This window comes from Pleurodeles waltl, chromosome 3_1 (genome assembly GCF_031143425.1).
Source record: "Pleurodeles waltl isolate 20211129_DDA chromosome 3_1, aPleWal1.hap1.20221129, whole genome shotgun sequence".
In the NCBI taxonomy this organism is placed as follows: Eukaryota; Metazoa; Chordata; class Amphibia; order Caudata; family Salamandridae; genus Pleurodeles; species Pleurodeles waltl.
In genome coordinates, this window is record NC_090440.1 from 922,129,721 (window position 1) to 922,142,372 (window position 12,652).

The 12,652-nt window shown below is 46.4% G+C and overlaps 1 protein-coding gene across 1 annotated transcript in view; it reads left to right on the plus strand.

Annotated features, from left to right (window-relative positions):
- The first annotated feature begins 7,348 nt into the window (after positions 1–7,348).
- LOC138284762 (uromodulin-like) overlaps positions 7,349–12,652 on the plus strand; it is a 191,914-nt gene continuing 186,610 nt past the window's right edge. Inside the window, exon 1 of the mRNA XM_069223900.1 lies at positions 7,349–7,696. Within this exon, the coding sequence (XP_069080001.1) occupies positions 7,534–7,696 (163 nt within the window). The 5' untranslated portion in view covers positions 7,349–7,533. The remainder of the gene's footprint in view (positions 7,697–12,652) is intronic.

The following is a 12,652-nucleotide window of genomic DNA, read 5'->3' on the forward strand; positions in this document are numbered from 1 at the left end:
ACTGGCAAGTGGCATGGGAAACCAGATGTTCCCACAGTGGTTGTTGGGGCTCCCTGAGGAGAAGGCTTCTGAACCAAACTGGGAGGACATTGCTGCCCTTGGTGACCTACCGGAGCTTGCTGGGTTGCTTGTTAAGGGTGGGCCAACCAGGGAAGAATTCTGCAAGGCGCAGAAAGAGTGTCCCACTCTTGAGGGCTTGAGGCAACAGGCCTCAGCCCAAGCAGCAGGTGAAGCCTCTGGTGATCACCTTATCTATTGGTGGAATGATCTCCTTTACAGTGAGCCTAAGGTACCGGAGGCTGGGGCAGCACGTATGCTGATTATCCTCCAGTGTTACCGGGCCTTCCTACTGGGCCTGGCTCACGACATTCTCCTGTTAGGACATTTAGGGCAAGACAAAACCTTTGCGAGGCTTGTCACCCACTTCTATTGGCCCTGACTTTGGACAGCCTCAGATGCATTCTGTAGGTCCTATTCTACCAGCCTGGCCAGTGGGAAGACAGGAAAAGGCTTAAGGCCCTGAACCCACTCCTCATAGTTGGCACCCCCATTGAAAGGGTTGGCATCAACATCATTGGTCCATTGGACCCCAAAACTGCCCTAGGCACGTGGTTTATCCTCGTTATGGTAGACCACACCACCCGCAACCCAGAGGCAATCCCTCTGAGGATGGTAACTGCACTGCCGGTGACCAGAACTCTTATGGGGATCTTTACCCGTGAGGGATTCCCAAAGGAGATTGTTTCTGACAGAGCCACAAACTTGATGTCTGCATACAGGAGGTCCATGTGGGTTGCGTGTGGGGTGACCTACAAGTTCACCACACTCTCTCATCCTCAATCCAATGGTCTTATGGAGAGATTCAGCAAGACCTTGAAGGACATGATCCCAGGCCTCCCTGAGGCCTAGAGGTGTAAGTGGGAAGTCCTCTTGCTATGCTTTATCTTTGCTTATAGACAGGTACCCCAGAAAGGTGTAGGGTTCAGTCCAGTTGGGCTTCTCTATAGGTACCCTCTCAGGGGACCCCTAAGCATTGTGAAAGAGGAGTGGAAGAAAGCTCCCAAGGTAACCCCTCAGGATGTGGTCATGGTGGATCTCCCCAACCAGCTGCACCGGTTCTGGAAAAAGGCCAAGAGCAACCTCGAGGCCAGTCAAGAGGTTATGAAATGCTGGTATGACCAGAAGACCATCCTGTGGAGTTTCAGCCTGGAGACAAAGTATGGGTGATGGAGCCAGTAGAGCCGAGAGCTCTCTAGGACCACTGGACTGGCCCATATGAGACAAAAGAGCATAAAGGGGATGGCACTTACTTAGTGGACAGCCAATCCCCTAGAAACCCCCTAAGGGTGCTGGATATGAACAGACTGAAGCCTCATTTTCAGAGGACTAAAATCAGTATGCTTCTGGTGACAGATGAGGGTATGGAGGAGGAGAGTGAACCTCTCCCTGACCTCCTCTCGGCCCAAGAAAGTGATGTGTCAGTGGAGGGTGTCAATCTCTCTGACTCCCTGACCCTGGACCAGCGAGGGTACTGCTACCAGCTGCTGGAGCAGTACTCATCCCTGTTTTCCATCACCCCTGGACTCACTCACTTGTGTGTCCATGATATTGACACGGGAGACAAACCCACTGTGAAGAATAACATTTATAGGTTGTCAGACAGTCTGAAAGCTAGTATCAAGGAAGAAGTTGCCAAAATGCTGGTTCTAGGGGTAATTGAGAAATCCAGCAGTCCCTGGTCCAGCCCTGTGGTGCTGGTACCAAAGGCTGCCCCACCTGGTCCCAAGCCAGAGCTAAGGTTCTGCGTGGATTACCGGGGTCCCAATTCCGTCACTAAAACTGACACTCAACCCATTCCCCGAGCTGATGAGCTCATAGACAGACTAGGCGCGGCCAAATTCCTCAGTACTTTTGATCTCACATTAGGGTACTGGCATACCACCTTGATTGAGGGGGCCAAAGAGAGATCCACTTTTTTAAGTCCTGAGGGACATCACCAGTTCAGAGTGATGAGCTTTGGTTTGACAAATGCCCCTGCTACCTTCCAGTGGTTGGTAACGGGTCCTGGCTGGTAAGTTCTGCATCGTCTATCAAGACGACATTGCTGTCTACATTTCCAGCTGGGAGGAACACCTGCTTCCCCTCCAAGAGGTGCTCCAGGCCCTGCAACGGGCAGGCCTGACAATCAAGGCCGGTAAGTGCCAGATTGAGCAGGGTTCCGTGATATACTTGGAACATCTAGTAAGTGGTGGCAAGGTGCAGCCCCTCCAGGCCAAGACTGAGACAATCACGGCCTGGCAACCACCTAGAACTCGGACAGAGGTGAGAGCCTTCCTAGGCTTCACTGGGTAATACCGTAGGTTTGTTAAGGGTTATGGCACCATGGTGGCCCCCTCATTAGAACTAGCTTCAAAAAAGCAACCTAGGTTGGTGATTTGAACGGAGGCTTGTCAGAAAGCCTTTGACTGCCAAAAGGAAGCCATATACATGGCACCCATGCTCAGGGCCCCTGACTACTCCAAGGAATTCATTGTGCAGATAGACGCTTCAGAGCATTGCATAGGGGTAGTTCTAGCACAGTTGAATGAAAGTGACCTAGACCAACCAGTAGCCTTTATTAGCAGAAGGCTATTACCATAGGAACAGAGGTGAAGTGCTATTGCGAGAGAAGCACTTGCTGTGTTCTGGGTACTGAAGAAGCTGAGACCATACCTGTTTGGGACTCACTTCCGGGTTCAGACAGACCAAAGGCCCCTCAAATGGCTCATGAAGATAAAGGGTGAAAATCCTAAACTCTTGAAGGCGTCCACCTCCCTTCAGGGAATGGGCGTTACGGTGGAACATCGCCCGGGGACTGACCACGCCAGTGCTGATGGTTTCTCCAGATTTTTCCACCTTAGTGATGAGAGCTCCCTGGGGGTTGGGTAGCTCTCTCCACTTTAAGCAGGGGGACACATGTTAGACCTGACAGCCTTAGGGTGGTCATCCCCCTACTTTTTGCCTGCCTGCCTCCCTCCACTTTTCTGACACAGTTTTTGCTGGTTTTAGGACTCTGTGCACTTTACAACTGCTAACCACTGCTAAAGTGCATATGCTCTGTTCCCTAAACATGGTAACATTGGTTCATCCCCAATTGGCATATTTAATGTACTTACAAGTCCCTAGTAAAGTTCACCACATGTTCTCAGGGCCTGTCAATTAAATGCTACTAGTGGGCCTGCAGCACTGATTGTGCCACCCATATATGTAGCCCCTTAACCACGTCTAAGGCCTGCCATTGCAAGGCCTGTGTGAGCAGTTTCACTACCACTTCGACTTGGCATTTAAAAGTACTTGCCAAGCCTTACACCCCTCTTTTTCTATACATAAGTCACCCTTAAGGTAGGCCCTAGTAACCCATAGTGCAGGGTGCTATGTAGATAAAAGGCAGGACATGTACATATGTGTTTTATGTATCCTGGTAGTGAATAATTCCTAAATTAGTTTTCTAACACTGTAAGGGATGCTCCTTTCATAGACTAGCATTAGCACTGTCATCATATACTTTTTGAGTGGTAGATTCTGGTCTGAAAGGGGTAACCGGGACATATTTAGTATGGCCAGAATGGTAATAGAAAATCCTGCTTATTGGTGAGGTTGGATTCAATAGTACTATTTTAGAAATGCCACTTTTAGAAAGTGAGCATTTCTCTGCACTTTAAACTATCTGTGTCTTACAGCCGGTCTCCAATCAATGTCTTCTCTCTGCTGGTTGACAGCTCCCTTGTGCATTTCACCCAGACAAACACAAACACAGGACACTCATTCACATCTGCATTCATCTGCATACTGAATGGGTCTTCCTGGGCTGGAAGGGTGAAGGGCCTGACACTTACATTTTAAAGGCCAGTGGCCTACCCTCACACAATAAACCGCTAACCCCCCCCCACTGGGACCCTGGCAGACGGGACTGGGCTGAAAGGGGAACTTGTGCACTTCCAAACAACTCCTTGAAGTCTCTCACACTTCAAAGGCATTTTTGGGTATATAAACTGGGTCTCTAACCCCACCAACTCAGACACTTCTGGACCTGCACCTAAACTCTGTCAGAAGACCTGCCTGGCTGCCCAAAGGACTCTCTGGACTGCTTAGCTGAGAAGGACTGCTACGCTGCTGTTCCCCTGCTGCCTGCTGGCCTCTGACTGTGCTGGAAGGACTCTGCATTCCCTCAAAAATGCTCTCCAAGAGCTTGGATTGAGTCTGCCTCCTGTTTCTGAAATCTAAGGGCTAACAAAGACTTCACCACTTCAAGAAATTTCTTGTGTGTCGAAAATCGATGCAATGCCTGCAGAATTCGTTGCGAAGTCTGCATTGCAGCAAAATAATCACTGCACAGCTGACCGGAATGACCGAGCCCCGACTTCTCAACTGGAAATTTGGCGCAGCACCTACCTTCCGATGGAAAATTAGACACTTCGCCTACCAGATCAACAGAGCGCCTGGCCCTTCTTCCAGTGCGTCAAGGATTTTCAACGCATCATCCCTGGGTATCAAAATATCCACACATCGCAGTGAGGAACCAAGACTGCGCGCCGAAAAGCGATGAAAAACCCTTGCAGTATGGAAAGAAACAACGCATTGTCTGTGCCTTGTCAGAAAAACCATCACAACATCTTATTTTCCCATGCATCTCCTCCACTGCAGTCTCAGTGCATGGTTATTTTTGACACAGACCAGGTACTGTGTGTAAGAACGAGACAACTGTTTATTTCTAAGGATTGAGACTCTATTAAACCTTTTAAAAGTGATATTTCAATTTGTGCTTATTGGATCTTTGTCGTTTTGACCTTATTTTTTTCAGACAAATATTATCTATTTTTCTGAACCTGTGGGGTGTATTTTAGTGGTGTTTTCACTGTGTTACTGTATGATTTATTGTACAAATACTTTACGCATTACCTTCTAAGTTAAGCCTTACTGCTCAGTGCCAAGCTTCCAGAGGGTGGGCATAGGAATATTTGGATTGAGTTGTGACCTACCCTAACTATGTTTGTGGTCCCTACTAGGACAAGGGTGTATACCTCTGCCAACTAAAGGCCCCATTTCTAACACCAACCAAAACACTCATTGATCATACCTGTAAGGTGACTACTGTGTATTACAATTGGCCGTGCTAATTACCAGCTAACCAAATCAGCAGCATCCACATCTCCCTGCCTTTTTTTACCAAACCATTCCACTACCATCTACACATTTTATTGGTCCAGTACAGGCACACCTACTTTTCACCATTGACGATAGTACCTAATCACCCCATTTCACATTGGTGTTACTTGTAAAGGGCCACCAATGACACAGAGGATACCATACTTATTCACCACCAAACAACCCTCTGATTGGCACTATCCAAATAACCACTATGCTAGCATCAAACTAACTCACTTTTAATCTACATCCTTCCATCTGAGCAAATACCTACTGACCTTCAGCCTCAACTACACTATTTGAGCACTAAACTAACCTGCCATGCTATCTGTGCACTAAACCAACTCATTATCCACCTCCACAATATTCTTTTAACGCTGTACAGTTCATTCTGCACCTGCACCAGTATATGAGCATATCTCACCTGTATCAAATGGCCCAATGCTGCTCTTTTCGCTGTACTCTTCCTTTTAACTCTACTCTCCCTAGTCATAGTAAACTTCTAATCACCCTACTTTGCCTCATAAGTGCACTTCACACAACTCTACTCCTTCAAAATACCTAGGGTATTTTGATACAGTTTTATGGAAAGTGGCACTGCAACGAGTGCAGTGCCACTTTCCCTGCGGCCCTTAGCACCCCCCTTACCACCACCATGTGTACGCCGTATTTAAAATATGGCGCACCATGCCGCAGGGTAGGGGGCAATAGCGTAATTTCACATGACGCTATTGATGTACTCTGCAGGAGTAGCACCAAATTATTAGCGCTACTCCTGCAGAGTACATAGGGCCCCATTCCAAAGAATAGAAGCCCCCTTTTAATGCCTGCTCTTGAGCAGGTGTTAAAAGTGCAGTCAAAAATGGTGCAAGGAAATTTCATAGATTTCCTTATGCCATTTTTCCGGCTCCACTAACGGGGAACACCCCCCTTTGCATACATTATGCCTGATGCAGGCATAATGTAGCACAAAGGGTTACAGAGTGGCGCAATGCATGCATTGCGCCACTCTGTAAATACGGGGATTTCGACCTCGTTGGGCCACATTAACATCAAAAATAATTATGTTAAGGTGGCGAAAGGTGGCGCTAGGGTATTATAAATATGCCCCTAAGTCTTCCGTGTGGTACTCCTCTTCCTCGCAACTGCACTCGTTAACATAACTACGATTCCTCGTAAAGTTACTCTTTCACATAACACAGGCGTTTTTAACTATTAGATTATTTGTCGTCATGGTAATCTTCTAGGTCGTCCCACAGTCACTACTCGCTGGATAGGTGACAGGCTACCAGGTTCTCTCTGGACATCTCACTGAACCAGTTGCCCAGCTTGTCAGGATGTGCTGGTTTTGCCGCGGTTTACCGGGCAGGGCCAGTGTTTTATTGTGCCTCTGAGGGGGCTGTGCGTCATTCAGGTGCGTGTATGCCTTCAGGCGAGGAGTCGCCTTTTACTAAAGGTGACACTTGTTGAAATGTTTTTTTTCTTTTTGTGCGCTTAGGTCAGTTCGGCACGGACCACCCGGCCCAGGCACTGACTGGGCCGCTTCTTTGCCTGCAGGAACAGTATGGACTTTTTAATTAGGCTGCTGCTTTGTCTTTATTGCGCACATAGGGCCTGATTTATGAAAAGTTAGCACCCCAAATTTACAAACTATAATTAGATTTTGTAAGTTTGCGACCCTTTTGCGTAAAAAAATGACGCAATGGCGGCGCTAACTTTTCACTGATTGTTCGCTGGCCCGTGTCTTTACCAATTTTATTTTTCTACCTTTTAAACACAGGTTGGTTAGAGGAACATGTGAAGGAGGGTCCTATCTACAGAGAAACCCTGCCGACCCCAAGAGACGTCCATCTCACTCTTTAGAAGCCAGTCATGAATCCACAACAGTTTTGCCAGAACCCTAAAAAAGACATGCTCCCACCACTCTAAGTCCCACCGCCCTAACACCAAAGTCCTGCTCCGACCCGACTCGTCAGTTCCGACTCCGAGCGCCACCAAGTCTAACAATAAGATATGAAAACAGAAACCTTTGCCCTAGACTTTCTGACAGTCCTGTACAATCCGCTGATGAATATGTCATGACATAAGAGATCTCAGCTTTTACCCAAGACAGCCCTGACCTCCTTCAGTATTCAGATCTCTGCCCAGAGCGCTACCCCTCACCTCTTAAGTGCCCTTCACCCCTATCATCACGGCGTGCACACTGCAGTCTCGTGCATACAGCGGTGACTGTGCGGGGAGAAGGGATTGTTGTAAATCTGGTCTGACTCACTGCCTTCCCGGCCTCCCTGCGCAGCTCTCCACCCCACATATCCTGTCGCCCGCTTCTCTGGAAGGTGCTGCTCGTTCATGGAGCATAAGGTCGCTGCTCCTCATATCGAGAGCCTGGACCCTCTCCGGTGGCCCCCCTCCAAGAAGCCTCTTCCACCGACAATGCACCCTCTGGTGAGAGGGCGAGTCTCGAAGATGACGATCCTGGTCGGACTCCTGGCGGTTCTCTGTCAGCAGACAGGTAACGTCCGGCCTTCCACACCTGGGTGAGGAAGTTGGGAACTCTTTGGCCCATATTTATACTTTTTGACGCAAAACTGCGCTAACGCAGTTTTGCGCCAAAAAAATTAGCGCCGGCTAACGCCATTCTGAAGCGCCATGCGGGCGCAGTATTTATTCAATGACGTTAGCCGGCGTTAGCCGCCGGCGCTGTCTGGTGTGCGTTAAAAAAAAACGACGTACACCAGGCAGCGCCGGCGTAGGGGGAAAATGGCGTATGGGCGTCCACAAATGGTGCAAGTCAGGCTGAGGCAAAAAAATCGCCACAACCCGATTTGCGCCATTTTTTTACGACGCCCATCCCCCATTGAAATGACTCCTGTCTTAGCAAAGACAGGAGTCATGCCCCCTTGCCCAATGGCCATGCCCAGGGGACTTCTGTCCCCTGGGCATGGTCATTGGGCATAGTGGCATGTAGGGGGGCACAAATCAGGCCCCCCCTATGCCACAAAAAAAAATAAAAAAAAATACTTACCTGGACTTACCTTAATGTCCCTGGGGTGGGTCCCTCCATCCTTGGGTGTCCTCCTGGGGTGGGCAAGGGTGGCAGGGGGTGTCCCTGGGGGCAGGGGAGGGCACCTCTGGGCTCATTCTGAGCCCACAGGTCCCTTAACGCCTGCCCTGACCCAGGCGCTAAAATCCGGCGCAAATGCAGGTTTTTTAGACCCGCCCACTCCCGGGCGTCATTTTTGCCCGGGAGTATAAATACGACGCGTATGCATCGCAGTCATTTTTTAAGACGGGAACGCCTACCTTGCATATCATTAACACAAGGAAGGTGTTCACGCAAAAAAATGACGCTAACTCCATGAACTTTGGCGCTAGACGCGTCTAACGCCAAAGTATAAATATGGAGTTAGTTTTGCGTCGAATTTGTGTCGAAAAAAACGACGCAAATTCGGCGCAAACGGAGTATAAATATGCCCCTTTATACCTTTGGGTGGTGCAGCAGGTAACTCCTGGTCCGTCATACCACTGGATGATGCAGCAGGCAGCTCCACTTCTTTTATACCCCAGGTCTAACATAGATACCATTTAGGGCAAGATGTATGAAGGCTTTTACCAGTCAAAAAAAGTCTGATTCGCAGAATCAGGCCATCTGCAACTGCAAATAGGCATTTTTGTATGTAAGAAACTCAAATTGCATGTTACCGAATCCCAATTTGAGTTGCGACTACATACAGATTAATTATTTGCGATTTGTGTGTTTATCCCTTCCAAATAATGAGTCACAGTGGGATGTATTAATGATTTGCAACCGAAATCCCTTAATGTTTTACCAACTACCAGTGCTTTAAATGGGAAAAATAAGTACAGGTACTAATTAAAATGAGTTATGGATGTGGTTGGTGGGTGGGGCTAGGGGCAGGGCTAAGGGAAGACATGATAATATATGAGACAATTCGATCGAGTATTCATATTGTTCTTGCATTGACCATGAGAGTAGTCTTAAATGCCCCATATGTACAAATTACCTCTGCGCATGTGGCACAAGACATCTATAGTAATCAATAGCTAGTATGATGCCATGGCCTTCGGAAATATGTATGAAGTGTATTGCATTTACAGGGAAAGGTTAAGTTGAATGATCATCTCAATGCCTCAAGAGTTTCAGTGCCAATTTACCAGGTTTAGAACGGTGCACAGTGGCCAGCAGGATCTTGATGATGAGTTCTACCCACTAGTGTGTGATCTTGGCTTAGCTCTTTGTTACGTTAATCCAGTATTGCATGATCTGGGGCCAGTGAGTAGTTTCAACAGTGTGTGAAACTAGCTCAGCACTATGTGATCTTGACCCAATGTGTGTTGTATTGCTAGTAATGAGTAAACGTGGCTCAATTGTTTTTAAGCCATCCTTATCTGATCTTGAGCCACTGCTGTAATTTAGACTGAGCTATTGGTGTACTATCTTGTTCCAGTGATGTGGGATCTTAGCTCAGTCCTGTCTGATCATGGCTCTGACACTTTGGATCTTTGTTCAGTTCTTTGTTCCCCACAGAGGACAGATAATGAAAAGATCAGGGTAAGCAGCGCTTAGTTCCTAATGGCATGCATGCAAAACCTCATGATGGTGACAAGGAAGTTAAAATTATATTTTAACTTTCTCGTGCTTCCTTCATGTTGATGAAAGCCAAGAAGTAAATACAGTTTTTACATGTAAGGGGCATATTCATGAGGCCCATTGCATAAATATGAAATGGCCACACCAGACCATGGCAAAGGGTCCTGGGAACAAATTTAACAGATTTTGAACAGTGCACTCTGGCCATACTGTGTGTGGAATTAGACCTGGGCAGTGTTGTAGGCCTGTATTATGTGATCCCAGCACTGTGGTATATTGGGCATTGACAGGACAGTATGCACATTTATGCCATTGCTATATATTGGAGAAGCGCTGCCATATTGTGTGTGCGCTTTGTGATATTAGGGCCAATTTCTGTGCTATGCCACAAGGTTAAGTGATCTTGCCTGCAGCTTTCTATTTAGATGGACTGGGCCAGCACTGTATATTGAGATAAAAGCCACTAGTACACCAACATTATGAACAGGGAATTGACCATACATCATAAGTGTTTACCAGCATTGCTGAGAAGTAGATTTGATTGCAACTGATGTAGAGTCAGCTGCATCCTCAGAAAGACAGAAAGTCTTTTCACAGTTAGCCAGATGTAGTGATTGTATTAGTGATTTTTATGAAGTTGCAGTGCAACCAATATAATACTGAGTTAATTTATTAAAAAACAAAAACTGAAAGTGCCCCTAGTTCTCTTCTGTAGATGCTGAATTTGAAAGTACCCACCAAGGGTGGATCAAAACACCTCAAGTGGTCCAGACTAGATGTGAATGCACACTGTAAATAAGTTGTGATAATAGTGCCTTTCAGGGGCCAGCCTTTCTTTACAAGGTGAAATTGGGAAGGCCTTTTACCTTTACATATGTTAATAGTGAGTGGTGTGAAGACCTGCTGAGAATAGGCCCTAACTCACAATGAAAGAACCCCTAAACCATGATTATAGCCATGGACAGCAATTGTATTGGCACCAGTAAGTTTATAATCAGTGTGCCCCTGGAAACTGACTGGAATAGCAGCATTATTAATGAGTTCTATACCAGTTGCAGCACATATAAAAACGTGAGAAATGTACTAATATTAATAAAACAGGTTAACTCGTCACACAAAATGAAGGTCAAACATGATGATATTCCGTGTTTTGAAATATCTTCAACTTCTTAATTCCATACTCTTTTATGCCTGCATTTGGCATAATACTTAAATATTCTTGCGTGCATGTACACACAGAATGAACCAAGCAGACATGCACACACAAAGCATTCTACTATGAAGAACAGAGAGCTAGAAACATTAAAATTGGCTTGAGAACCACTCTGCAACACATTTAATGAAAATTATTGATCTCGGTCAAGATTAAAAACAGGGGGAGTATGAGAAAAATAATGTTCCTCTACTCTAGCCAAAAAAGAGTGGGGCAAAAGAACATTAACTCTAGCCCTAACTATAGGTCAACATGTTTCACGCCTCGGGTGTCACTAAGGATCAGGACCAAAAAAAACCTTAGCTACTCAAAGAAAAAAACAAAAATGGGTGTGAGCAAATTAACCGAAACTTACATGAACAGCTTTTGGGTGTGCAGCCGCGGGTAGATCTCACAGCAGGGTCTCTGTCATAGATTATGACGAAAGTCTCTTGGCCAGCATTTAACCCATGATGCCCTTTTCTTAATATAGGGGGGTCTACGCCGATTCTGGACTTTTTTTTTTGCGTAGCTGTTCATGTAAGTTTGGGTTTATTTGCTCACACCCATTTTTCTTTTTTTCTTTGAGTAGCTAAGGTTTTGTACATTTTCATGTGGTTCATAAAATTGCACCCCACTACAAATCAGGTTTTTGCAACCAACCTAGGTCGGTTCGCAAACAGAATGGATTCAATAAAAGTGGGTGCTCAATTTGCAGCAACGTTTGTGTATGCCTAGTCCCAAGCCTTTCTAGCTCTTGAGAGCTTGCAATAGGTACATTTTGGACCTGGCCCTTTTACAGGGTCATTCCCCAGACTTTTTGCCTTTTTCCTCCTTATTTTTCTGACCCTTGTTGGCTGACGTTATAACTCGGAGCACTTTTTCACTGCTAATCAGTGCTAAAGTGCATGTGCTCTCCCTTGTAAATTGGTATGATTGGCTTATACCTAATTGGCATATTTTAATTTACCTACAAGTCCCTTGTAAAGTGGTATCCTATACCCAGGGCTTGTAAATTAAATGCTACTAGTGGGCCTGCAGCGCTGCTTGTGACACCCACTGAAGTAGCCTTTCCAACCTATGTCAGGCCTGCTAGCGCAGGGCCTGTGTGCACAGTTTTCTGCCACAGGGACCTGGCATCTAAATTTACATGCCAGGCCAGAACTCCCCTTTTACTACATGTAAATCACCCCTAAGGTATGCCCTAGCTAGCCCTATGGGCAGGGTGCCATGTATGTAGAAAGCAGGACATGTGCCAGGTTGCGTGGCCTGTCCTGGTAGTGACAAACAGCCTAACTTGGTGTCTCACTACTGTGACTGCTGCCTTCTCATAGGATTGCATTAGAAATGCCCTGCCTTATGTGTAAGGGGTATTGTCTGATTTATAAGGGGTAGCTTAGGCATGTTTGGTATGGTTGTAATGATGGTAAGACTTGCTGCTTACTGGTGTAGGCATATTTTTTATTACTATTACAGTAATGCCACTTCTAGAAAGTGAGCATTTCTCTGTGCTTAGGACTGATGTTTTTGCAGCTTGACTCCAATCCACGTCTGGGCAGACTGACAGTTGGGCTTTGTGCACACTTTTCAGACAGCCTGTACACGGAGGGTGGAAGTATCACGAGGTGCATCTACATATTGTATGGTCTTCCTGGGCTGAGAGA